Genomic DNA, 22,217 nt, shown 5'->3' on the forward strand with positions numbered 1-22,217 from the left:
AGATGCTTTGACCTCTAATAACATATCTATATTATCATCACTCTCTCCTTCCTTGTAAAAATTGTTCTTATGCTATAGCCTATATCATAATCAAACCCATTTGCCTCAATTAGTAAAATCAGAGCAGGGTTTTTTTTTTTTTGTGGGGTAAGTTACAGGGGTTAGTTATAACTGATTCTGATATTCATCTTTCCCATATTTGCTTTAACCTCATGAAGCATATTGTCAAATGTGACATTCATATAAAATTAAGTTGTCAATATTTATGTATGTATGTATGTATGTATGTATGTATATTAACATTATAGAAAACTTTAAAATATTGGAAGTATTATGAGGCATTTTCCCATCTACGGAATTTCTATTTGAGAAACATTTCGAAAGAATTCTATTCAAGTAATTCTGACTAGCTACCATACATTAAGTTATCTAAGAAAGCAGGTAGACTTTCCAGTTTGAGCTTGAAAAAAATCTCATCTTAACAAGGAATCTATTGAGAATGTTTTATGAGAACTTTTTCATTTTTTATTTGTAACAGTACAAGAAAGCTACCTTCATCTTCCTAATCAGAATACTTCTAATAGTATAAATATTTCCTCTTAATTTAATTGGAATAGGAATAAATCCTTAGAATCATGTTTAAATTGGAATCTCATTATTATCCTAATTTGAATGTAAATTCTCTTTGTCAATCCTACATATACAAAGAAGCGCTTGGGAGAGAAGAAAATCGTAACAAGAGATCAAACACTCTAAGACTAAGTGTTATCTACATACACACTAGCATATATATTGTTCATTGTAGTCATTCTTTATACAATACACAATAGCTAATAACTGCACTATGAATGTAAGAGTTTTAACTATTAGATTAAACTGTATTAAAAATCTTGAGTTTTATTTATTTTATTATAAGTTTTATTATTTTATATCTTTATCACATAATAGAAAATATCAGAGTTTTATCAATTGCTTCATTGATATCATAACCAAATATGCGTAAGACATTGAATTGTGTATATTTTATAACAAAAATCACTTCAACAAGAAGAAACCCCACTTTCTTCATTCACCACCTCCTCTTACCTCAATGAATGAATAAACATAATGATAATAAACATCTTTCAAGTAAAATTAGATTAAGTTTGTTAATAACATCTGGATAGATAAGAATAAAATTATTTACTATCAAATATCTAAGTTATTGCGTTTACAAAGAGGGTTGATCCATTCCTCCTACACATGAGGGATGAAGATCAAAGTTACACAAGTCACAAGAGAAGGTCCAGAACCTCCCTGGCTTTTTGCAAGAGTCACACACATAAGCTTTAGCCATGTCGAGTTTTAGTTCATGTTCATGCTTTGCATCCTCAACTAGTTGAGGCAATGCGTCACCTTCCTTTTTCAAGCTTGCTTCTATTTCATCGATCCTCAACTCAGTAAATGGGAAAGCCATAGCACCATACAAGGAGACCATCTCCTTCCCATTTGTGTTTATTGTCTTCCCATCCGGTCCAATTAGGACTAAAGCTGGAATCCCTTTGATTTTGAAGATCCTGCAAAGATCGTGTCTTGTCCTGTCTTCATATGGAATCACTAGCCATGGCATACTACTTAAACTTAGATCAAATTCTTTGTGGACTCGATCTGTTGAGACCAAAACAATTTCGAATTGATCTGTAGTAATTTTGAGCTCGTTGTAAACTTCGATAAGTTGGGTAGTGAAGACTCGGCAGGGAGGGCTCCAGTGTGCACCAAAGTAAAGACCAACTGTCTTACCAGAAAGTTCAGAGACTAGTATCTGCATAAGATGAAGCATGCCAAATTTATGACAAATATTTGAAAACAACAATGAAAAATACCAAGTACCTTACTATAGTCTCTAGAAACAACATAATCTCGTCCTTCACAAGCCAAAAGTTCTTCCAATTTTCCTCCTTGGCATTTGGACTCATCAAGAGCTTTCAATTCTTCTCTTCTCTGCTTAGTGAATGGAAACGCATCGGCGCCATAGTCTTCAATTAATCCAATCAAGTCTTCATCAATTAGTACTCGATCTGAAGCTAATGGAATAAGTGAAGGGATACAATCAACTTGATAACTATTTCTCAGTTCTTTATGGAAGATTACATCAAATGGAACCGCAAGCCATGGCATACGCTTGAAATGTTCCTCAAATCCAGTCTCTTCATGATCAAAGGAAACAAAGATGATCTCTATTTCTTTACCTCTTGCTTTTAGCGTGTCATAAAGTTGCACCAGTTGTGGGGTAAAAGATTTACAAGGCCTACACCAGTTTGCAGAGAAAAAGAGACAAATTGTCTTCCCACCACATGATGATAAGGGTACCTATACATGGGATCAAGCAATTATCTCCACATGATTCGCTTAATCAAGCAATTATCTGTTGGTTTTGTTTACACTGGTTTTATTGGCAAGCAGAAGAAAACATCATAAAAGCAGACACAGGAAAAACAAAAGCCCAGCCAATAACATATGTAAATCCATGGTATATTAACATAACACAAGCTAGTATATTATTTTATTGCAGATTAGGTTGATGTAGTTGCAACAATGGCATAAGGTCATTCTAGTCAACAAAGAACGAAAGAAACTAAAAAGGGTGGTGAAGATGGTACCTTTCCTTTACCAGAAAGAAGGAGCTCAACACCTTGAGATGCCAATACAGTGAGAAAGTCAGTGCTGTCAATAGATTTAGCTTGATTATCAGTCACTGCCATCAAAACTGGTGGTAAAAGCTGGTTTCCTCTCCTTTCTTGATCAATAAACAAAAAATAAAGTCAGAAAGAATCCAATATGCCTCAAAAGATATTGCTTTGCATAGCTAGTTTGTATCATAAAGCATTGGGTGCCTCCCCTTTAAGGTGGGAATTTAAAACTTTTTGACCATATTATCAACATGAAGCCTGTAATATATTCTGTGCTTACACCTTTCTGATACTAAATGAATCGTATAGAATCTAAACCCTTCAAAAATTCTCTCCAGAGTTGGTTTAGAAAGAATCAGATTCTGAATTCTTTGGAAATCCCAATTTTACATGGCCACAAGTTGATCAGAGGTCCAGGTCTGGTGAGAAATTAAAATTCTATTCTTTCTAAGTTTGGGGAGTATTTTTGATATGGGGTCGTTGAAAAATCAATGAAATAGTGTTCATCTTATAATCCCGCAAAAAAGAAAAAGAAAAGCAGCACCAAAGTAGATTGGATAAGAAGGAACAATCAGGCAGCGACTAAGATGTTTTACATGGTTCAATCAGACAAAGCACAATAAAAAGAATCTAGTGAAATCTAAAAAGCTTCAAATTTCCAAAAGCACAGGAGAGAGAAGTACCTTAAAATTCGGCTACTGGGTCTGTGAGAGAAAAGAGAAAGAGAATGGATGGATAAAGAAACACAATCAAGACAGAAAAGTAGTCCCTCTCTATACGCAATGCAAGTTCAACTTGCTCTCAGGCTCAAGTATATGCCAATTTTCTAGGAATTAGATACTCAAAAACACTGTGTCCTGGACCTTATCATCTATCTAATCTACATAGCTCAGCATCATCTCATTATTTTATTCTTTCTAAGGCGTGCGTGTTGTTCATATGTAAAGCTATTATTCATTTTTAATTCATCTATTTTAAAGGAAATGAGAAGGTCGGATCTTCCCTTTTTTAATTGGAGGAATAGCCTACTTTGCTTGCCAGCACTTCTCTTTGCTTTTGTCATTGTTACGATTGTGAGAAATCAGATCCGGGGTCGAGCTCAACTGGCAGAGTTCAGATGTTTTTACTATTTATCGATGTATTGAAACTCAAACTGAAAATAATTGGTTCAACCTGTTTGATTAGGACGTGGTGATCAGCCTATTTTGGATCAATTTAAAACGTTGTCAGTCATTGTATCAAATAAATCCATAGTTGAACCAAACGAATTACATAGGATTATAAGTCAATTAGAATGGCATTATGGGGTGTTTGTGCATGGGCGATGATGGAGACGTGCCAGCAGAGATATGATGGAGACAGTTTTGCGGGGTTGGCAAGCATGGGAGTGTTGTGACAACGAGTTTGTAGAGTGGCTAGTAGAAAAACATAACAAATCTAGTAACGGATCGGTCACATTGTCGCAAGAGCAACGAATTGATGAAGAAACACAATAGGTTTGGTGGAGACTTGGCAAGATGGTGCAGATCTAGTAGTAGTTGATGGAGAAACAAGGTGGTGGAGACAAATCTGGAGTAAGGGTGGTGGTGGTAGGTGGTGCAATTGCACAAAACCAAATGCGATGCTTTAATGATGTTGGTCAGGGTAATGTGGCTTTAGAATAGGATGATGTAGCTAGATAGAAGTACTTTTACATTAGTGGCAGGACGATAAAGTTTATATTACCTTTAAAAAGTTGAATAATTCACCAAGAAGATGACGTTAGAAAGTTGAACATTTATCAATGATATTATACTGATATTATCAATCTAACCAATCAAATAAATCAAAATCTCTATTAGGCCTTTGACCAAGTCAGCCAGGTTTTAAGACATTGCTATTCATTGCCATGGTCCAAATATGATACATAAATGAAGTTTCAGCCAAACCCAATAGGCCAAGGCCTAATAACATTTAAAGCCTCATGCTTTCCACGAAAACACAGTAAAAAGAGCAACCATCTCTGAACCGGCTTCCTGTTACTTAATGTCTTTACCAAAGGTATTAAAAAAAAAAAAAAATCTGTAATTTGAAAGATAAAAACTAAAATCAAACTGCAAAAACCTAAGGAAATCAACCATATACTGAAAAAGAGAAATCATCATCGTCAGTCGGTGCCCTTGAAGAGTAGCCATTAAATTCTTCGCTATTGTAGGAAGAAGAATCATCAACATCAGTATTACTATCTCTCTCCTTCAACTCCTGAATCTTCTCAGAGGCCATTCTCAAATCCCATCTTCTGTCAGCATTCCATTCACAGCAACACATTCCAATCTTCAACAGCTTCAACATTTCACCCTCTCCATTTCTAGTCCCTTTCAAATCTTTATCAAACACCTCCCCAGTCCACTCTTCTCTCACAACTGAGTTCACCCAGGCTGCCAAGTCTGCATTCCATCCATTTCCTTGCTTCAGGTAATTACCAGGGAACTTGCCAGTTAGCAGCTCCAGAATTAGTATTCCAAGGCTCCACACATCAGTCTTCCTTGTAATGCGGCGGTCGCTTTGGTTGAACTCTGGGGACTTGTATGCCACCAAGTATGATTCAGCATGCTCTTTGTTCATCAATGGCACTAGTGCATAATCAGTCAAGAAAGGTTCAAAAGAATGATCCAGCAGCACATTTGAAGATTTTAGATGACCATGAGGCAGTGCTGCACCAGGGAACTCTCTGTAAAGACAAGCCAATCCCTTTGCTACTCCTTTGATGATCTTCAGTCGGATTGGCCAGTCAAGCCCAGGCTGACCAGGTGGTTTCCCTGAAACAATTAACAACTTATTACCAAATTCACCAAATTGATTAAAATCTCAAGTTCTGTTATGAATATATAGATATACAGGCATATATATAATATATATACATACCATGGAGATGACTAGCCAAGCTGCCATTGGGAACAAAGTCAGAAACAAGAAGCTTCTCTTGTTTACTATAGAAGAAGGCGACCAGGGGAAGTAAATTAGGATGTGACAGACTTCCAAGCTTTCTCATGTGTTCATGAAAGTCTTCCTTTCCAATATTGCTCATTTGTCTAAACCTCTTAACCACCATGGCAGGTCCACTCAAAAGCACAGCCTTGTATGATGAACCGAAGCTGCCACTGCCCAGCACCTCGGCAGAGGCCCTGAGTAAGTCTTCCAACTCGAATCTCTCCCGATCATTCCTAACAAAGTGCAGCTTCCCATTTTCGCCACCCAATTGATCTGACGAATATGGGAGCTCCTTTTCCTTCTGCCCCATATCAGAAGACCCGTACGCATGAAAGGCTCCTATCTCTTCGCTTTTGTTCAGCCCATTGGGAGTTTTGGATCTTTTGCTGCGTCTGTAAAAAATTCCAACAATGGTGGCTAGTGCAACTAGAATTACAGCTGCAACTATCACCACAATTATGAGGATGGTTTTCTTCTTTGATGAAGTGCATGCTTTCAAAGGCTTTCCACATAAACCTTTGTTACCTGTTCCATTCAACACAACTAATTATTCAAGGTCAATTTATATTACCTAATATTAAATAGAATGAAAAAAATGATACGAAAGATCATCAATATACTTAAATTGTGGGTAACAATTTATTCACTATATAATAAGGAATAGTTCATATAATAAATAAATAGTTAGTTAAACATTATTTATGAGTTCGAGATATTACCCTTTACACACTTGTCTATTCATAGAGAAGTGGGATCTCTATTCATGGATCAATAAATAGAATTCGTATACTTCAATGTAGCGTTTAATGTGTGATGTGGTCATTAATTCCAACAACAATGTCATCAGATTTACTTTTGGGTTCGTAAATTTTAGGTTTTACAACTTGTTTTTGGGCTTAGGCTCCGTAACTTAAAATAGATTTTGATAATTTAGTAATTCGAAATTATTTACAAACCCAATTATGGTGTTTTAAACTTTATAACTGAGAACCTACCTTAACAATTCAAGAGGCTTATCAAAGTATTTAACCCCCCAAAAAATAAGTATTTTTTAATCAGTTTATTTCTATCATTTTAAAATAATGTGAGATGTCCTAGCTGTCCAACATTTCTATTATACCTATGGATGTGAACCATATAAAAACAAAATATACATAAAATAATTCGTTGATAATTTAGAATTGTTAAAGAAGAGCAGCAATAATTAATTACTTTGAGCATACATAACAAATTTTCTCGTTTTTGCTGACAAAAATCTGTCTTGATAGCGTGGGCTAAAATAGCTGCTACAAAACCAAGGTTGAAAAGGATCTTTACCCTATCACATTCATAACCATCATGCATGTGGATGAGGATTAAGTTTCAACCTATCCTTTTTTGCTTAAATTTCAGTCATTTTAGGGGATAATTAAGGAACAAAAACTAGATAAAATTATGGTTTCCATTCTGACTGTTAAAAAAAGAAACTAATAAATGAAATGCTTACCTGTAAATGAAGAAGGATTGAATTTACTAAGGCTAGCTGGTATCTTTCCCTCTAATCTGTTATTTGCCATATTCAGCGTAGTGAGCTGCGCGGTACCTGGAAAATTTGGAATTTTGCCTTCAAATTGGTTGTCCTCAATGCTCAACTCAACCAGTTTTTCCGTGGCGACTGATATGGGAATTTTACCCTTGAACTGGTTTCCTGCGAGATGAAGCTTCTTCAGATTATTCATCCCAGAAAATGCGTCTTCAGGAACCTCGCCAGAAAACTTGTTGTAAGACAAATACAAGGCTCTCAATGAAGCAAGTTTCTTGACACTAAGCATTGGACCATCGAAGTTATTATACATGAAACTTAAAGAACGCAACAATGGCAGCTGAGCAAGCGTGTCAATGTCTATGAGACCGGAGAGGTTCATGTTCTCGAGCCTGAGTCCAAGCACATTCCCATCAGAGCAGAGCAGGCCAGTCCATTTTGGAGTGTTGTTGGCGCATGGCACGGTGGAGTTAGCCCAGTTGCTGAGTGCAAAGTTATTTGACAAAGAGCTCTTGAACTTGAGAAGGGTTTCAGCGTCGTCGCCCCCTGAGGACACAAACAAGCTTATTAACATCAAACTGAAAACCCAGTTGAAGAGTTTTTGAGCCATGAAAATGAACCATGCGTGAAAACAGAAGGGCTCTGAGAATGATGAAAGAATATGAGAGAAATGGAAGGAAATGGACAATTAACAATGGGGGACTGGTGAAATTGACAAAGTCCTCCTTGGTATGAGCTGGTGAGGCCGGCTTTTCTTGTCCAATAATAAAGGCGCTTCTCTTGATTTCTTGCTGCTTGTTTTTCTTTCATTTTCATGTATAATATATATGGAATTGATTATAAGTTATTGTTGCCTTAGCCGACTTATTTAATAGTTGATACAAAACTATGTTCCCTGTTAATATTACCGACAATAAAATTTTATATATATATATTTTATACGTAAATATATATACATACATAGATATATCATAATTTGATTAAGTAATTTTAAATTAATAATAAAATAATATTTAATCATATGATGATACATCTACGTATATACGTATTTATTTATTAAAAATATATATACATAATATTATTTTATCACTAATAATATATTTCGTATTCATTCTTAGAATATATATAAAAAAGAATATTTTTTGAATAATACTGTATTTATAACTTTTAACGGGTTAATTAATTATTTTATTAGAATTAAAATAAATAATTAGATTATTTAATCAGCTTATCACAACTGTAGTTGAGATGTTTTTTCTTAAAATATATGCAACTTCAATCTTTTCACAAAACACATTACAATAATAACGATTCGTGTTAAATAAATAATTTTATTATCTATTATATTAAAGATTTAATAAAATTTAAAGTATAAAAATAGATAATAAGAACAAAAAAAAGTTTTTAATATAGTTTGACCGATGATTTAAATGTTTCACCTTATATTTACTGTTGTGTTATTAATTGCTAGGAGAGAATAATAAAGTTACATTACTAAAAGTTTGGTATATATTTTTTTTATTTTTTGTTTTAGGTAGAGTTCCATACAAATATGGTATATGAATACTCTCGATTCAAATATAATTCTTGAAATTTATTTTTATTATAGTTAAACTTATAATATAATAATAAAATTATGTGTATTTATTTTAAGTATACAAATATATTTATATTTATATATGTTATCGTATAATTAAATGATTTTAAATTGAAAATAAAATAACATTTCATCATATAATAACACATATAAATATGGATTCATATATATAGTCAAAATAAATATATATAATATTGTTTGTAATTCGATAAAAATTACAATTATTACATAAACTTAATATAATAAAAATATATTGTTTTTCCTTGTAATCACAAAATAGAATAGGATTTTTCCTTGCGTTCCTAAACGATTGACAATAAACAAATTATCTTCTCGTTGTTTCTATAGCTTGTTGCATCTTCCATCAAAGAGAAAGTTTTCCTTGTATCAACAGCAATTTGTATGAATATAATAGTGAAAAAGTATGGTAGGTATAATATCTTGTTTCCTAAATCCATCCAACTGTTGAGAGAGAGGGCCATAGGAATGGGCCTTCTGATCGAAATCCCACTTTGAAATGTTTAATCTAAACAAAACCCAACTCAAATAATACGTGGATTGTAGATTTTTGTTTATTTATAAGACTAGTTCAGCACTAGTTCAGTTTGGAACTGGTTCAAGACTAGTTATAGTTTTCTCAACATTTCAAATTGTTTTAAAGAACTGTTATATTTTATAGGTTTGCACACAAAACTTTACTGGTAATGAGACTAAACGGGGAAGGGAAGGATGCATGCTATCCAAGGCAATTACCAGATCAAACTCCTGAATAAAACTATAACTGCTATGCTAAAAAGCACGATGACAACAGCTACAACAGACTCAATTCAGATAGCAGTATCTGTAAGGCAAGCCTCTAAATCCCCACATCTACCAACTATGAGATTATGGAAAAATTAGAAATAAGTATTAAAAAAAAGGTGAAGGCAAAGAAAGAGCGGAAAGTACACACTAATGGAAACAAATTGGGCCCTTTTCTGTTTCTTCAGAGTTTGGAGATTTATCATTCTTCTTCATTCACCACACTTGGGAAACAGCAATCTCCTAATTCGATGAGATCAGACAAAATAACATTTTGTGCCCTTTTGGAGATGTTCTCTCAGACTGGGGGTATCAATTTTGTAACTATATGCCATGGTTGAAAGTCCAGGATACATAAATTGGCTAGAACAACCTTCTTTTATTCTCTATATGGATAGTTTTCACTGCACAGAATATCCTTCTATCTCTTTCATAAAAGAAAGTTCTAACTGTTTCTTATGAAACAAAAAAGAAAAAGTGACAAAGAAGGGCAGCACTTTCCATGTTCTGAACCATAATCAAATTTCTGGACATTAGAAATTTAGAAAACAGAAGAGAACTATAACAACTAAACGGCATAAATTGATAAATCTTCATCGCAAGCAATTTCATCAGCCCCATGGATTATTGAAAACGCACTGAACATGAAAGGGTCAAGCTAACTACAAGGAGACACGGGAGTATTAGACTTACAGGAGATCCTTTAGCACATGGTTTCATGACAAGGTCCAGTAGAATGAATGGAATAGAACGAGTACTAAAACAAAGATTCCATTCAACTAGTGGCCTCGAAGCAATAGATGGCTGTATATTTGTCTGATGGGTCAGAAAAACATATTCTATTACAGAAAAATTATTGTGAAAAAGAGAGGGGATTACATTTTAAGATCCAAAGTAAGCTTTTATCTATAATAATATTTTCAGTATAACTACGAACACTAATAATGAGTATTAATCAATGTATTAAATATGATGTGTCTCTATGTGATTAGATGATTTTAGAATTAGAGATAAAATAATATTCAATCATATGGTGACACCTTAAATTAATACATAAATTTGTATCTATATAGTCTTACTCTAATGTCTCATACTATACTATACAGATTTTGATAAATCCTAATGGGAAACACATCCCCCATCATTATCAATACCATTCAATAGAAACACTCAGGAATTCATCATTATCAAAACTCCAAAAAGATATAAAATGGCAGCATAGTAAAAGTTTCAGCATTGCACTAGTCAAATTTCATATCCAATCAAATGATCCAATTGTACATCATCCGGAAGCAGTCCACAATTAAACAAATGTGATTAAAATTAATTAAAAAAAGAGGAGCATACCCAACTGTGAAATTAATTCAGTTAAGTCAAGATGAGCAGCTGGGTCAGTATCTGAGTCTGTATTGAAAAGTTCAGAGTCAAAATTGGGAGGAAAGCTTTGACCCTGAGAAAAGCAGCAAGAATTGGTCCTAGTCTTGACCGCGTGAGCCTGTAGTAGTCAGCAACCAATAAATCCCACTTCCTCCGGCATTGAATTGAAGAACGTGGAACATCCAAAGCAGTAAAATTCTACGATATTATTTTTCCAGGTCTGATAGCTTGAAAGAGCTTTCAAACAATGGCTCCCGCAGCGGCAATCTCGTTCACACGAAGTAGTGCTTCAACCAAGCTCCATTCTGGACCTACCTGAGATCGCATGCAACTAGCACGATGATAAATTCCAAATTAAAAATTCATAAACCCTAACAAGAAACAACCAAACTCTTACCATTGCATTGAATTGATTCCTAAACTTTGATTATCCTCAACAACTTTCCCCAGTCCAACCTAACTGTCATAGAGCTGGGGCCCAATCTAAGCCCAAGCTTTACCATTGAAACGGCAATTGAAAGCTATGGTCAAGTAGCGCAGTAATAGATCCAAGGGAGGTAATCTCTGACTCAAAAGTCAAAATAAAATAATTTGGTTAACTCGTAAATCTTATTTGCTTTAAATTTGAGTTTAGATTAAAAAAATTAATTTCATGATAAATGTGACTCTTTTTTATAAAATTAGAATTTGAAGTTATTAGAATATTCAAGTTTAAGATGATATTTGATGTCCTTTTTTTTTATATTTAAACAAATGTTCAATTAAATTTTGTTTAGATTGATCTTGGCTTCTTTGATTTAAAGGAATCTCTTATTGAATCTTGTTGGGATTTGATCATAGCTTTCTTAGAGTTGAAGGAATCTGAAATTGGTTTTGACGAAATCCAACCCTAAAACAAGTCTAATCCCACTGATTGTAAAAATGTCTAGGTTCAATGAATCTGAAAAGTATAACCAATTTGCTCGAATCTGGCACCACACACTGTTAATGACCAGATTTTCAGTGTGCAAAATTGAAAGCACGGATTTCGATGCTTCCAATGAAGGAACACATGTCCAGGTTCAATGTATCTCAAGTGTTTTCGGGGGTGTAAACAGCATGCATACATACATGACATGGGTGTCAGGCCTCACTTAAACACACGGAAAGTAAGTTACAACGTCTGAGGACAACTGTCTCAAATTAAGAACTAAACCAGTTCCCATTGACCTTTTTAGCCTTGAAGAACACGTGGATCTATCTTAATATAAATTCTTCTCCTTCTTCCCCATCTCGCCGCCTCTCCTATACGTTTTGAACCAAAAACAAATCCGAAGATAGTCAGGGAACCCAAAAGGCCAAATCTCCTCCGTAAAGTTTGGCCTTTGGGCATATTTTCTTCCCCATTTGCTTCAAATACGTTGCTTTCTCCTCTGCACTTCACCGTCTCACCGCTTTAGATTCTCCTGTAAGCTCTCTATTGTTTTCTTTATTTTCATTTAATGTCTTCTTCTGTTTCTTCTTCTTTTTCTGTTCTTTCTGGTTAATCACGGTGTTTAGTCACGGATCCATCACAACTATTTGTTGTTATTATTGTTAATAGTATTATTGCCTTTTTGGCGTCTCAACGTGTCCTTTTTGCATCTTTTATTTTTTATTTAGCAGCCTCATTGTAATTGTCTTCATCATCAATTGCATTATGAAAGAGATTTTAGCTTGCCGTAAAATATTCCCATGTCAGATACAGACAGATTCGAACTTTCCTCTTCTAGCAACCGCTTTAATATCTCAACTAAATATGCTCTTTTTTGCTTATTCACCATTTTTTTTTTCAGATTTTCACGGCAATGGTGTTCTGGGTTTTTGGCTATGGGTCATTGGTTTGGAACCCAGGATTTGAATATGATGAGAAAATCATAGGCTTCATCAAGGATTACAGGCGTGTTTTTGATCTGGGTCAGTTTTCTTTTTCTTTTTCATTAACATTTTGTTTACTTATAGGAATTTTCATAGATTTAGTTCTCCAATAACTGGATTTTTTTGGGTCTGTGTTGCAGCCTGCATTGATCACAGAGGTACGCCTGAACTGCCAGCTAGAACCTGCACTTTGGAAGAGTATGAAGGAGCTATATGCGTAAGTTAAATCTGTTTGTAATTTTCAAGCATATAACATGATTTATTATGCGGTTATGAAGCCACATCAAAATTTCATTTGCTTAAAGAAATCAGTTCTAGGTTCATCAAAACTTCAAAAGAAAATAAAAACAAAAATGATTCTTCTTTTTTCTTACTCGTGTACATGAAATTTCTGCAGTGGGGTGCTGCTTATTGCGTTCGAGGAGGCCCTGAAAAGGAAAAACTTGCCATGGAGGTATATCATCTAGAGATTATTTATTGCAGATAAAGAATATTAATAATGCTAATTTAAAGCTGAAACTTCAAACCAGCACTTTAAAAGCCCATGACTTGTGTTGATTAGGATTAAGAGTTGAAAAACCATTCTTAAGGCCGTGTTAGCTGCTTTTAGGTCTCTCTCACCTCAAAAGCCTAACGTTTAGTCACTTTCCCAACCGAGGTGGGACAATCCAACATCCAACCTCTCACACATTGAGTCATTGGTTCAATACTCCTCATAACCCAATGGGTTATTGGTTCAACCTTCACATTGACTGGTTACTACCATGGATTTTTGGATGATGGAGTAGTTGAGCTCTCATACCACTCTTAGTTGCTATTGGGCCTCTCCTACCCGATAAGCAAGATGAACGGGCAAAATTTTTCATCACACTTTCTAACACTTAGTCCTTTTCCTAGCCAATGTGGGGCAACCCAACAGCTAGTTACCCTACTTATTCAACTGCCTTTGTAGGAAGAATAGTTATCATCCTTTACGTCAATTTTCCTTTTAATATCAATCAAAATGATGTAAATGTTTTGCTTCTTTTGTAGTATTTGGAGCGGAGAGAATGTGAATATGATCAGAAGACCCTTGTAGACTTTTACAAGGTAAGAAGATGATTGTTTCCTTTTTTACTGTCTCTTGTATGTTGTACTCTCTCCTGATTTGTTCTTATTTCCTTGGCACGTCCTTTCTTTTTTACAGGAAGAAGATCCTTTACAGCCTGCTCTAACTGGAGTTATAGTGTAAGTTACCCTGCTTCTTATGTTTCAACTCTTTCATGATATTTTTCAAATTCCTCTCAACTTTCTTAACCACTTTTCATCGTATATGCAGTTTCACATCTACCGCTGACAAAGTATCAAACAAGTACTACCTGGGGCCTGCTCCGTTGGAGGAAATGGCTAGGCAAATTGCAACAGCTTTTGGACCTTGTGGGAACAATAGAGACTATCTCTTCCTGCTGGAAAAGGCTATGTTTGATATCGGTAAGACTACTTCTTACACTTTCCGTGCGTCTATGATCTTGAAATTTGATTTATCTGGTGTTAAACTGAGTACTGAGACACTGAACAACAGGTCATGAGGATGATTATGTTATAGAGTTGGCCAATGAAGTGAGAAAAGTGCTTGGAATTGTTGAACGAGAGATTCTCAGGGAGAAAAAGTTAAGTGGGTCAACCCACATTGCTCTGAAAAAATCCCATATTCCAGCCCTGCAACTCCATCGTCTCCCGGAAGCCATTGCCACAGATTTGTAGGCGTACAAGCTTGACACTTGAGGAGAAAGGAAAGGACAACACACAAAGCTTAGCTTAGCATAGCTAACCCAATAAAATTACTCTTCTTTTCTTAGATGTCATGTCGGTTTGTTCATTTATCTGAGTACTGTGTTATTAGGAGGCTTATGATCCATCTGATGCAATTGATACACAAACTCCATTTTAACTTAGATTTGAGGCTGCTTAGAACAAGAGTGGTTTGGAATTGAGAGGAAGTGCTAACAAGAGTCTAGTGCAATACACAATACAAAATATATGTAAGAAAGTGAGGTTGATTTTCAATTTCCAGCCAAGAGGAGAATTTTTAATTGGCATGATCTTGTGCTTTTTTTATGTTAAAAGTTTTCTATGGCATGTGCTTGCTTGTGCTCCTAATACAATATAATTCAATCATATGTCAATGAGAATCCAATTGGGTACCTAAGCTTAACAATGCTACCAAACAAAACCTAATCTAAATTCTTTGTTGTTTTGAAACAAAGGGATAATGCGAAGCAAATGAATACTAGCTTTTGAAATTGCTGTCATGAGTTCTGTCCACTCGGGTTACTTGCGGTCTATCATAAATGCATGTATTGATGATGGCATAGATAGTCATGTTGCACATTTTAAATAGATGGATTTGGATCTCATATTGAAACATATATTTTGAGTAATATTATACGAACTGATTTTGAGTATACAAATAAATAAACACTTATATATATTATTTTGTAATTGAATATTATTTTATTTTTAATTTAAAAATTTTCAATTAAATGATAATACATATAAATGTATATCTATTTATGTACTCAAAATGAGTATATATAATTTTATTAATATATTTTTTGTATATAAACATCTAGAGTGGGGTGTATAGGATTTTAACTTGAATTCAAAATAACACACTTATATCGAAGTTCAAACCGATTTAAAAGGTAAACAATAAAAAAGGAGAAAATGACGAATCCTCAAATGATAAAAAGATCATCATGGAAAAAAATTTTAAAAAAAATAATAATCAAGTAATAAATTAGAAAAGAAAAATAATTGACGAATCTTGGAATTTAAGCCAAATTAAAATTAGAATTCGAGTTTGATTCATTAAAGCTAAAATTAAATTTATGTTTGGATCACTTCAACTTAAATCCACCCATAACAGATTTTAAACTTTTAACATATAAAAAACTCAACGTAATTTTGTCCAAACAAAAAATTAGCAAAGGGTTATGTTACATAAACATTAAAAAATAAAAGGGGTTATTTTTTAACACGAGAGAGAAAAAAAAAATTACTTAAAAAAATCCTTAAAATTGGGACTGACTTGATGAGTAAGTCAGGTTCGCTAACAAAAGGGGCAGAAAGAGAGGTCGCTGGAAATCAGAAATTATAGTGATCGAAAAATCTAGGGTTTGAGGTGAAGCTATGGATCTTAATATGAACGATCTGAATCAACCACACTCCATGGGAACGACCATCATCGGCGTCACTTACAACGGCGGTGTTGTTCTCGGAGCCGATTCTCGTACTAGCACTGGTACCTCTTCGTCCATTCCCTTCTCTTTCATAGTAATCCATCCTTAATTTGCATTTTAATTTTGTATTGTATTTTATTTTATTTGGTAGGTGTGTATGTTGCTAACCGTGCTTCTGACAAAATCACTCAGCTCACTGATAATGTCTACATCTGCCGCTCTGGATCGGTATTCTTATTTCAACTAAACGAACCCCAGCCTTAGCCCTGGCCCCTAATTCTTTTCAAGTAATTTACATTTCTGCCCTTTGCTCTTACTTGTAGGCTGCAGATTCTCAGACTGTCTCCGACTATGTGCGCTACTTCCTTCATCAGCACACGTTAGTTTATTTTTTTCTTGTGTTGTTTCTAACTGATACCATGTCAATTAGGGTTTTTTTCTGACTTCTTATGTATTTTTGTTTAATTACATTTTTGTACAGGATACAGCTTGGGGAGCCTGCAACTGTTAAAGTTGCTGCCAACCTCGTCAGGCTATTATCATATAACAACAAGGTTTTTATCGCTATCTTGCTTTGATTTTCTAATAAATCGAGAGAGTAAAAGAAATTTTATTAATAGGGTGTTTACATTGATTTAACTTTTAAAGAACAGCCCTTTTACTTGTTTCTTGACTGTTTTATTACAAGTGATAACCCTGTTGCAGAAGAAGATGATATGGAATTCTAAGTTTGAATAAGTGTTTCAAAATCTTGTACATACTAAGTATGGTTTGATTAATGTAAATGTTATTCATGTCACAATACCCTGCTGGACCTTGTTTCAGATCTTCAAATGGTGGAACAAGAATGATTTGCTTGGTTCTTGTACTTTTTCTTATTTAGTTGTGTCTAGAGCAGTAGACTATAGTTTCATTTTTCTAAGGTATTTCTAGATCAAGGAATTTTTATAACAATGTGTTTTTGCTTCAGCCACCTAATTATTAGGCAGCACACATTATTAGGGTGGTTACACTTCAATTTATTGTGGTATTCCTAGCTGATATAACCCATTTTACTATTTTGAGAATGATAATTTTACTTTTCATGACATCATATATTGAGGTATGTGAAGTTCACTTTTAGGCACAATTTGTCCATAATTATCTGGTATTGACAGAACATATTACAAACTGGCGTAATTGTTGGTGGGTGGGACAAGTATGAAGGTGGTAAGATATATGGCATTCCTCTTGGTGGAACAATAATTGAGCAGCCTTTTGCAATTGGAGGTATGCTATTTTTTGTTGATTAAGAATTTTCTCTTTAGGAATCACTACAATGTGTGGAAAGTGATCAGAATTGTATTTTGATGTAGACATGAGGCATTAGACATGGCAACTAAGCCCACAAGTTTTAGAACAGATAATACTGCAATAATATGTGTGTTGTAATGTTTGACACAATTTTCTAATATTCTCTTATCTGTTTTCATTTAAATTTTGATTTATAGAACTGATTTTCATTCTTATTCAGCCAGCTGCTTACTCTCCAAATGGTTTTTAAGGAAGAATTATGTATATGAACCATCTTTCAGTTCAGTCAAAAGTTCTAGTAATTGGATATGTCAGCATTCGCTTCTACTTAATTTGTTTAGTTGCAGGAGATAACCACTTATTTGCACTCATACATTTGTGAAAGTTTCAATTGGTTGTGTCAACATTTTTAGTCATAATGTTTGGACTTGAACTGAAGTCCTATGCACAATGTCGTGGTTTCTGTAATTGAATTGGATGTAGCTTGTATCTCAACTGCTTTGCTTTTGATGTTCCTTGATTAATATCCAGCGTCAAAGTGTTTAATGGAATACCTCCAATTTACTTCCTAAAGTTTGGTTGTTAGGAACTTGCTATCTCTCTAATTTTTTAATGATTACTTTGTTTATTATTTCTGTCTACTTGATTTTTATTTTTTTTTATGTTTATTTGTAGATAATTTTAGTAAATTTTAATATGACATCTGCTTCATTCCTCATCATTTATTCAACAAAAGAAGCTCTTTGTGTCCATTAATTTATGTACGAAACTTTTTGTTGATGACTTGGTCTCTCATAAATTTATGTTGTGAAAGCTGGTTGTAATATAACGTAATGTGCATATCTTAGGATCTGGCTCAAGTTACTTGTATGGATTTTTTGATCAAGTATGGAGAGAAGGAATGACCAGGGAGGAAGCTGAGGTATGTAGATTAGATCTTTACACTAGCAAAAACTCAAAAGAGTGATTTTTTCTAGTATTGTTTAAGAGCGGTCTATATCTTTCTTTAGATTAATCCCTCTTCAGGTTACATCTGTCAACAACTTAATGTACTGTTTTGATCTAGAGGAATTCTGGTATTATTTTCTTTTTATAATCAGAATCTACTGTTGTTTGGTATGATACTTTCGATAATTGATGCAATTGTAAGTATTTCCTGGATTAGAAAAGTTGGTAAGTACATGTCTTAAGCAAGCAGAACTAGTAAACGATATAGATATCTTGGTAAAAGTTTATGGTAAGATTTTCGTTTCTAATTTTTTGGCATTCTCTTGCAGCAATTAGTGGTCAAGGCAGTTTCCCTTGCTATTGCTCGTGACGGTGCTAGTGGGGGTGTTGTCCGCACTGTAACTGTAAGAATCCCTTGGCACTGTGTGACTACTATGCACTCCCCAAGTGTTGTATGACAACTAAAATGCGGTTGCTTGTAGGCTAAAGCATTGTTGGTTTTTATGTGGTTTTGCAGATCAACTCCGAGGGAGTGACGAGAAAGTTCTACCCCGGTGACAAACTTCCTCTATGGCATGAGGAGTTGGAGCCTCAGAATTCATTATTGGACATACTGAAACATCCAGGTCCTGAGCCAATGAACATATGAAGAAGAGGAATTGCCATTTCCAATTTCCCATTTCCATGTTATGTTGGAAAATTACTCACTTGTGAAACTCTAAAATATCTCGTGTTTTGAGGATATTTAGTAGCAGTGATTTCTGTGATGTTGTTGGCGAAGCTGGTGGGTGTTATCTTACATGACATTATTCAGGGATTTTTACTGCATTGTTGAAAGAAGCATCCACTGTTGCTATAAATCTATCATTATACTTCATTTCAGTGAATGTGTTATTGCAATGTTTTAAAACCTAGACCGATCGGATAAACCAGTTCAATCAGGATCTGGTAATCTGTTTGACCTGGGTTGACGTTTAAACTCGTTAGCCATTAGATCAGAGTGACTTATAGTTAAAATGGGCTAGTCACAGTGGATCAAACAGGTTAGATTATCATATTAACAATAGCGAAAAGCTTAATTTATTGTATAAATAATTAAATAAGAATTAGAATAATATATACAAAATAAAATTATGATTGGGTGATATTTGTGGTTGGATTCAAATTAAGTTTGATTCGGTTTGAAAAGAATTGAGTTTAAATTTGTTAAAATCTCTTAAAATATGTCCAAACAAGATTTGTTTAAAAGGAATCGAGTTTGAGTTTAATTTTTTATTATAATTAAATAAAAAATAATTAAAATAATATTATTTTAATATATAATGATAAAAAAATCTTTGTTTTAATTAATTTGTTTTAAATTCTTTTAAATTTACAAATTAAACACTCTTTAAATTTGTTTAAATTAAATTTATTTCAATTTCATTCAATTTACGTTTATTTTCAAATTTGATTGGACGCCAACTTTAATGATATTATTATAATTCCAACCGAATCTATTTACAAGGAATATATATCACATACTGTTAGTCCATACTTACTTAAATATTGTCATAATGATTATTCAATGTTTCATTGATGCAACCACCGACCTCTTCAGCTGTTCATGTCCGATCTCAATACGAAATCATTGGTCTATGGTCAATAGAATGCCGAGTATGGAGTACACAATATGTGGGAGTGGGAGAAGCGTGGCAGGTGGCGATTGGTGAATCAACAAACGGTTTTTTCCACTGCCACCTGGATCTGAAGTGGAGTGCCGTTACTGGGGTATATATCGCTTTTAGTCCGAGAGATTCAGAAAGTAAAAGAAGAGAGAGATATATGGGGACAGCGACGGCGTCTGCAATGAGCGGCAACCTTTACAGCGTTTTCGTCTACGGAAGCCTACTCGCAGACGACGTCGTTCGTGTTCTTCTCAAACGTGTCCCTCAATCTTCCTCTGCCATCCTCAACAACTAGTTCGTCTTGTCTTTTCTCTTTCCGATTTCAATTTCATTTACTTATTGTTTTATTAATTTTAACTAATTATGGAGTGGATTGCAGTCACAGGTTTAGCATAAAAGGCCGCGTCTATCCAGCTATCGTACCTCTTGAGAATCACAAAGTCACCGGCAGGGTGACCTCTTCAATCTATTCATATTTCTTCGCTTATACAATTCATTAATCAATCATTGAGAAATGATGTTGAAATTCACATTTCAGGTGCTGCTGGGAATCACGGATCCTGAATTAGAAATTTTAGATACATTTGAAGATGTCGAGTACGAAAGGACTCCTGTTGATGTTCGTTTGACGGTAAATAACGATGTTTACACCTTTTTGTGTAATCAAGCCATGAAAGTAGGATGAGGTCCAGCTCTAGCCCTGAGGGGTTTGACTCAACAGGCTCGCGATCTATTCAATTTTACTGATAAAATGACTTCATTTTGCTCACAAGCTGTTCAATTTTACCGATAAAATGACTTCATTTTGCTCAATTTAAAGGTTACCATATCGTTTTCTGTATAATTTAAAGGTGAAAGGATGTTGTTTTGCTGTACTGAACACAAGCAAACCTAGTTTGAGCTTCACCTCTAGTGTCAAACTCGAGTTCTTTTCCTTTGGAAAATGTTGAATTGCAACTCAAGCTTAAGTTCGGCTATCAAATCTACCCTTAATAATGTCTCCTAATTCTCTTCTGAACCATATCAAATATGCAGGACACTCGTGACAACTACTTACAGGCTCAGGCTTATGTCTGGACCAACAGAAATGATCCTAATCTCTATGGAGACTGGAATTTTGAGGTATTTTTTTTAATTTGATTTTATTTTTCAATCTCAACCCGCTTCAATAACCACTTGAAATCATCAAACTTTGCTTCTTTAAGGAATGGCGAGAACTGCACATGGAAGATTTTGTGAAGATGACAGCTGGTTTTGTTGAAGAACTGGAGCTTCCTGAATCAAAGCCAAGAGTAGCCACGTACGAAAACTACTATAACCAGAATGTTAGTAATCCCAAACTCTCTTGATCCTTTCCTCCTTTCAAGCTCTCCTAAAATAATGCCCCCCATCCATTTAGTCATAGTTTATCTATCTTTTGCCGGAACAGGTTTCTGTTACTTTAGATTTCAATTCAGTTCCTTTATCCTTCGCTTTTCTGATAATGATATTTAGTTATGTTTTTGCCTAGTTTATGCGAATCTCAACCACCCAAAGTTTCTTTGTTCCAGTAATTCCTAATTGAACAAACAAGTAGATAAGGCTGCAATCGCCGAACTAAGTATCACCAAGGTTGAACCCAGTTCAATTGAATTTGTTGCAACAAGTTGTGACTCTAAGCTTGAGCTTAGGAGTTTACGACTTGAACTAGAGTTCGAAATAAGAGCTATTGACTTATGTTCAGTTCGAGAAATTACATTACACCTCAATTTATATATTTATCAATTACTCACATATAATATTAGAGATGTAAACAGTATACTATACTAGAATCAAATTACAATCTAAAACCGAACAACAACCATATTATAGTCACTCTACCCAAGCTCTACTCATCAAACCAGAAATCGTTTGCTACCCCAAGGTGATTTTAATTTTGAATTATAAATAAGATAAACAATTTAATCACTTAACTATATAAAAACGCCACAATTTTAGAGGCTATCACCTCATTTTATACACTCAAAATACAGACTTAAAAGTAGACAAGTAGGGGATTCACCAATTACAGACATAGAGCTGTTACATTGGCAATGTTAGTATTTCACTAGGGTAATCAAACTTAGTTGCTTGTGTTTTAAACTTACATGGCACTAGGGTAATCAAAATCAGTATATCAACAAACAACCTTAGGTGTGTTGATTAAACTCATTGCATAGGCTTTACACTGAATAAAAATGTGTAAATCAGATTCTCTAACAAAGTGCTCAAATTCAG

The 22,217-nt window shown here is 34.3% G+C and overlaps 5 protein-coding genes and 1 long non-coding RNA gene across 7 annotated transcripts; 3 read left to right on the forward strand and 3 right to left on the reverse strand.

Moving 5' to 3' along the window:
- Positions 1-1,039: 1,039 nt before the first annotated feature.
- LOC123193991 (probable nucleoredoxin 3) lies at positions 1,040-3,821 on the reverse strand. 2 transcript variants are annotated; one of them, XM_044607095.1, is made up of 5 exons: positions 3,353-3,821; positions 2,640-2,776; positions 2,229-2,349; positions 1,870-2,063; positions 1,040-1,801 (listed from the first exon to the last, which is right to left on the reverse strand). In XM_044607095.1, the coding sequence occupies exons 2-5, from the start codon at positions 2,739-2,741 to the stop codon at positions 1,211-1,213; spliced, it is 1,008 nt and encodes a 335-aa protein (XP_044463030.1). In that variant the 5' UTR covers positions 2,742-2,776; positions 3,353-3,821; the 3' UTR covers positions 1,040-1,210. The 2 variants fall into 2 exon arrangements, with proteins under 2 accessions (XP_044463030.1, XP_044463029.1); XM_044607094.1 differs by having other exon boundaries at positions 1,870-2,349; positions 3,353-3,819.
- A 772-nt stretch (positions 3,822-4,593) lies between these two features.
- LOC123195265 (probable LRR receptor-like serine/threonine-protein kinase At4g31250) lies at positions 4,594-7,924 on the reverse strand. The gene is made up of 3 exons (XM_044608920.1): positions 7,126-7,924; positions 5,574-6,164; positions 4,594-5,467 (listed from the first exon to the last, which is right to left on the reverse strand). Exons 1-3 carry the CDS (start codon positions 7,769-7,771, stop codon positions 4,782-4,784), a joined length of 1,923 nt encoding a protein of 640 aa, XP_044464855.1. The 5' UTR covers positions 7,772-7,924; the 3' UTR covers positions 4,594-4,781.
- A 2,846-nt stretch (positions 7,925-10,770) lies between these two features.
- LOC123195187 lies at positions 10,771-11,539 on the reverse strand. The gene is made up of 2 exons (XR_006497395.1): positions 11,334-11,539; positions 10,771-11,251 (listed from the first exon to the last, which is right to left on the reverse strand). It is a non-coding gene; the product is annotated as an uncharacterized LOC123195187 (long non-coding RNA).
- Positions 11,540-12,171: 632 nt separating this feature from the next.
- LOC123194056 (gamma-glutamylcyclotransferase 2-2-like) lies at positions 12,172-14,911 on the forward strand. Its single transcript, XM_044607185.1, has 8 exons — positions 12,172-12,383; positions 12,751-12,871; positions 12,973-13,049; positions 13,230-13,286; positions 13,865-13,921; positions 14,019-14,059; positions 14,151-14,302; positions 14,394-14,911. The coding sequence occupies exons 2-8, from the start codon at positions 12,763-12,765 to the stop codon at positions 14,573-14,575; spliced, it is 675 nt and encodes a 224-aa protein (XP_044463120.1). The 5' UTR covers positions 12,172-12,383; positions 12,751-12,762; the 3' UTR covers positions 14,576-14,911.
- Positions 14,912-15,894: 983 nt separating this feature from the next.
- LOC123195327 (proteasome subunit beta type-6-like) lies at positions 15,895-19,176 on the forward strand. The gene is made up of 8 exons (XM_044609018.1): positions 15,895-16,115; positions 16,205-16,281; positions 16,377-16,432; positions 16,535-16,607; positions 17,211-17,322; positions 18,195-18,268; positions 18,624-18,698; positions 18,812-19,176. Exons 1-8 carry the CDS (start codon positions 16,004-16,006, stop codon positions 18,941-18,943), a joined length of 711 nt encoding a protein of 236 aa, XP_044464953.1. The 5' UTR covers positions 15,895-16,003; the 3' UTR covers positions 18,944-19,176.
- A 663-nt stretch (positions 19,177-19,839) lies between these two features.
- LOC123194477 (AIG2-like protein D) lies at positions 19,840-21,470 on the forward strand. Its single transcript, XM_044607691.1, has 5 exons — positions 19,840-20,255; positions 20,341-20,413; positions 20,500-20,592; positions 20,997-21,083; positions 21,167-21,470. Exons 1-5 carry the CDS (start codon positions 19,873-19,875, stop codon positions 21,308-21,310), a joined length of 780 nt encoding a protein of 259 aa, XP_044463626.1. The 5' UTR covers positions 19,840-19,872; the 3' UTR covers positions 21,311-21,470.
- The last annotated feature ends 747 nt before the right edge of the window (positions 21,471-22,217 follow it).

The sequence above is a fragment of the Mangifera indica genome, chromosome 13 (assembly GCF_011075055.1).
Source record: "Mangifera indica cultivar Alphonso chromosome 13, CATAS_Mindica_2.1, whole genome shotgun sequence".
NCBI lineage: Eukaryota > Viridiplantae > Streptophyta > Magnoliopsida > Sapindales > Anacardiaceae > Mangifera > Mangifera indica.

Bases quoted from the DNA above. Each gene is read 5' to 3' on its own strand.
- LOC123193991 (XM_044607094.1), bottom strand. From the start codon at position 2,741: ATGGCAGTGACTGATAATCAAGCTAAATCTATTGACAGCACTGACTTT. The intron at 2,350-2,639 runs GTACCATCTTCA...TCCCATGTATAG, and splicing joins TTCTTTCTGGTAAAGGAAAG to GTACCCTTATCATCATGTGG. The intron at 1,802-1,869 runs GTACTTGGTATT...CATCTTATGCAG, and splicing joins TTTCTAGAGACTATAGTAAG to ATACTAGTCTCTGAACTTTC.
- LOC123195265 (XM_044608920.1), bottom strand. From the start codon at position 7,771: ATGGCTCAAAAACTCTTCAACTGGGTTTTCAGTTTGATGTTAATAAGC. The intron at 6,165-7,125 runs GTAAGCATTTCA...TGAATGGAACAG, and splicing joins CAATCCTTCTTCATTTACAG to GTAACAAAGGTTTATGTGGA. The intron at 5,468-5,573 runs GTATGTATATAT...TAATTGTTTCAG, and splicing joins CTTGGCTAGTCATCTCCATG to GGAAACCACCTGGTCAGCCT.
- LOC123194056 (XM_044607185.1), top strand. From the start codon at position 12,763: ATGGTGTTCTGGGTTTTTGGCTATGGGTCATTGGTTTGGAACCCAGGA. The intron at 13,922-14,018 runs GTAAGAAGATGA...TCTTTTTTACAG, and splicing joins CCCTTGTAGACTTTTACAAG to GAAGAAGATCCTTTACAGCC. The intron at 14,060-14,150 runs GTAAGTTACCCT...TCGTATATGCAG, and splicing joins GCTCTAACTGGAGTTATAGT to TTTCACATCTACCGCTGACA.
- LOC123195327 (XM_044609018.1), top strand. From the start codon at position 16,004: ATGGATCTTAATATGAACGATCTGAATCAACCACACTCCATGGGAACG. The intron at 16,433-16,534 runs GTTAGTTTATTT...ATTTTTGTACAG, and splicing joins TACTTCCTTCATCAGCACAC to GATACAGCTTGGGGAGCCTG. The intron at 16,608-17,210 runs GTTTTTATCGCT...TGGTATTGACAG, and splicing joins TATTATCATATAACAACAAG to AACATATTACAAACTGGCGT.
- LOC123194477 (XM_044607691.1), top strand. From the start codon at position 19,873: ATGCAACCACCGACCTCTTCAGCTGTTCATGTCCGATCTCAATACGAA. The intron at 20,256-20,340 runs GTTCGTCTTGTC...AGTGGATTGCAG, and splicing joins TCTGCCATCCTCAACAACTA to TCACAGGTTTAGCATAAAAG. The intron at 20,414-20,499 runs GTGACCTCTTCA...TTCACATTTCAG, and splicing joins ATCACAAAGTCACCGGCAGG to GTGCTGCTGGGAATCACGGA.